Source organism: Juglans microcarpa x Juglans regia, chromosome 6D (assembly GCF_004785595.1).
Source record: "Juglans microcarpa x Juglans regia isolate MS1-56 chromosome 6D, Jm3101_v1.0, whole genome shotgun sequence".
NCBI lineage: Eukaryota > Viridiplantae > Streptophyta > Magnoliopsida > Fagales > Juglandaceae > Juglans > Juglans microcarpa x Juglans regia.
The window spans coordinates 1956263-1959834 of NC_054604.1; the positions used below are offsets into that span (position 1 = coordinate 1956263).

Genomic DNA, 3572 nt, shown 5'->3' on the forward strand with positions numbered 1-3572 from the left:
GAGAGAGAGAAAGAGAGAGAGAGAGAAGTATAAGGAGATAAACAAATAACAGGAGTAGGGCAAACCTGCAGTTACACTCAATCATACATGGGCATAAACGAAATAAAAAGAGTCAAACAAAACTACTGTTTATTCTTGTTCATCCATTGATAGGCTCTTTTCAGTGTAAGGAGATATTGATAAAATTAACCTCATTGTGTACAACTGCAGTTACTTATAGAGGTAGACGGTGCAGAGCACCGGAGGGGTGTTTATGTCATTGGTGCAACAAATAGGTAAATCAGAATATTGTGTAATATTCTTCAATGCATTCTGATGATTACTGTCTTATTAATTCCTTCCTGTTGTCATTTCTTCTGAAAGACCTGAGGTTATGGACCTTCCTGTCTTGGAGCGTGGTAGATTTTATAAACTTTTTTACATTCCTTTGCCTAGTTCAGATGAGCGTGGGCTGATATTGAAAGCGCATGGGAGGAAGAAGCCTATTGATGCCAGTGTGGATTTGAGTGCTATTGGGCGAATGGATGCTTGTGAGAATATGAGTGAAGCTGATCTTGTTGCACTGGTTTGTCGATGCTGAATAGATCTTTTTCTATATAATGTTGAAACTAATCCTCCGTTTGTATGTTCTTGTAGGGAGTGGGGATTGGTGTCGGGATTTTGCACTAAACATCTAAATTTCTACTAATGACAGATGAATGAAGCTGCAATGATTGCTCTTGAAGAGAAACTAACATCAACTGAGAGCACTTCTAATGCAGCTCCATGGACCATCAAGACAACACATTTTGAGCAAGCTCTGAGTAAAATCTCTCCTTCCGTAACAGACGAGGTATGATTTGATCTCTGCTTATTAGAATCCGGTGCTAGGATACTTGAGTCACTAACTAGGTCAATTCATTTTTTCGAACTCCTTTTAACATGTCTTCCATTGTTGAAGCAGCAAAAACAATACTATCGATTTTATCCAAGAGCTTAAAGACAGCATGCGAAGAATGATTACTCGGTTTTTTCTAGCGCCATAGACGAGGATGAGACAATCCACTTGCCACTTTAATGATAGGAAAAATTGTATACAAAAGAAGAAAAGTCTTGATGTCAAAAGTGAATATTTTCTTCCAATAAGTTTTAGTTTTATAGTAGCCATCCACGAAAGTCACTACTTTGTATCCTCAGAGTAGTGACTAAAGTATCCTCGCACTGGATACTAATAAGCAGTGACCAAATCATACCTCGTCTGATACGGAAGGAGAGATTTTACTCACAGTTTGCTCAAAATGTGTCGTCTTGATGGTCCATGGAGCTGCATCAGAAGTGCTCTCAGTTGATGTTAATTTCTCTTCAAGAGCAACCATTGCAGCTTCATTCATCTGTCGTTAGTAGAGATTTAGATGTTTGGTGCAAAACTCCTACACCAATCCCCACTCCCCCCAAGAACATACAAACAAAGGATCAGTTTCAACATTATATAAAAAAATATCTATTCAGTATCGACAAACCAGTGCAGCAAGATCGGCTCCACTCAAATTCTCACAAGTATCCATTCGTCCAATAACACTCAAATCCACACTGGCATCAATAGGCTTCTTCCTCCCAAGCGCTTTCAATATCAGCTCACGCTCATCCGAACTGAGCAAAGGTTCTAGAAGTTTACCAAATATACCAAGCCGTAAGATAGCATGTAAGAATATCCATCTTTGCTCACGACACATCTTGAAAGAATATCCACTGTGTAGTCTCCATCTTCGGGCTTTCTATTTGCATCATCTGGACCACACATTAATTGTTTGATAATTCATGAATTTGAATTAAAAGGAAGATGGCCATGTTCAGTGAGAAACCATAGGCAGTTCTCACCTTCAGATACACTTTTTACTCTTTCAAAAATTATTATCACTCCCCATGTGACCGGGTACTTGATAGAGAAAGATGGGGAAACTTCTTCACACCTAGAGCATTCAATACACACGAGACTTCTAGCCTGCAAGAAAGGTAAGCAATACTTTGAAGAGAATACTGCTCAAACTAATAATCTGTTCATGATATGAGAGGCTATTAATTCTTCAGTGACTGACTGATCAGTGGAGTCAACAAAGAATTTAAGAATATAAAAAGTAAAGGTATGATAGTAGAACATAAGAGAAAAGCAAATGCTATGTTCTATGGAAACACAAAGGCCAGTTGAATAGCAGACACAAAAGCATGAATCAATTAAAGAGCGAATCCTTTTAATCATAGAGAGCAGTTCGATTATCTCTCTAAACAAAACACCCAGCTATTCTGCATTTACCAAAAAACCACCCATTCAAAAACATTAGCGAGTTAATAAACTTGAAAAGCTACTCATCTCAACAATCAAACAATTAAAACAGATAAACTCCAAGCTCAGTTCATGCTATTAAAAGAACTGAAATGTAACAGATTCAGAAAGCCCCAAAATAAATCACAACTGCAACTTTCAATGGAAAGAATAAACAAGTTTTATAGATAAAAGAAATAAATTAATCAACATGTTGGAGATTGACAACATAAAACCACAGAGTAGAATTAGGGTCTTTGCCTGGGAGATAGGAACAGAAACAACAACAGGTTCTCCAGGCTCTTTCAATAGGACAATCTTAATGGTTTTTTTTCGCAATTCCATCTTTGCTCACCACACATCTTGTAAGAATATCCACTGTGTAGTCTCCATCTTTTCGGGCTTTCTATTTGCATCATCTGGACCACACATTAATTGTTTAATATTTCATGAATTTGAATTAAAAGAAAGATGGCCATGTTCAGTGAGAAACCATTGACAGTTCTCACCTTCAGATACACTTTTTACTCTTTCAAAATTTATTATCACTCCCCATGTGACCAGGTCCTTGATAGAGAAAGATGGGGAAACTTCTTCAGACCAAGAACATTCAATACACACGAGCCTTCTAGCCTGCAAGAAAGGTAAGCAGTACTTTGGATAGAACACAATATCACGAACATCCTTCTTCAAGCTTCTGTACTGCTGTAGCAGATCGTAATAGTTCTCTAAACTATCTTCTTCTTCAATTATAATTGAATTCCTCCTTTCTTCAAGATCCTTTACTTGTTTCTGCAAATACAACGAATAAGGGTACATTTTAGTCTAAAATCTCAGGGATGAAATATTGGCTGAAATCCAGACCAGGAAGACCAGTGGAGAAGCTTTGTTTAACATGAACATTGAGTTAAAAAATCAGATAATTTATATCATTTTCTTTTTATTTGTTCATCTGATAAAGGAAATGCAGGTCCTTGATTTCCACAATATGCTCTCCCTTCTGCTGTAGGATCATCTTTTCATTCTGTACGGAGTGGTCTATGCAAGGTCTTAACCTCACACATTTTCTGTCTAAACTTTTTCGTCTGTAAGAAAGTAAAAACAGAGAGGATGAAGAAAAACAGAGAGCTGGGTCAATGGAGAAGAAACTTTTTGTGATATCCCGTATTTTAGTGTATATTTTTTTATGGAAGGATTATTTTAATTAATTTAAAAATTAATTCTCTTGTTTTAAATTTATCGGATTTATCGTTGGTTTTATTTTATAAATTTT

At 36.6% G+C, this 3572-nt stretch overlaps 1 protein-coding gene across 2 annotated transcripts; it reads right to left on the reverse strand.

Moving 5' to 3' along the window:
• Positions 1-1210: 1210 nt before the first annotated feature.
• LOC121235212 (cell division control protein 48 homolog C-like) lies at positions 1211-2996 on the reverse strand. Of its 2 annotated transcripts, none has more exons than XM_041131510.1 (3): positions 2809-2996; positions 1500-1767; positions 1211-1370 (listed from the first exon to the last, which is right to left on the reverse strand). In XM_041131510.1, the coding sequence occupies exons 2-3, from the start codon at positions 1710-1712 to the stop codon at positions 1227-1229; spliced, it is 357 nt and encodes a 118-aa protein (XP_040987444.1). In that variant the 5' UTR covers positions 1713-1767; positions 2809-2996; the 3' UTR covers positions 1211-1226. The 2 variants fall into 2 exon arrangements, with proteins under 2 accessions (XP_040987444.1, XP_040987445.1); XM_041131511.1 differs by lacking the exon at positions 2809-2996 and adding an exon at positions 1858-1968.
• Between the last annotated feature and the right edge of the window lie 576 nt (positions 2997-3572).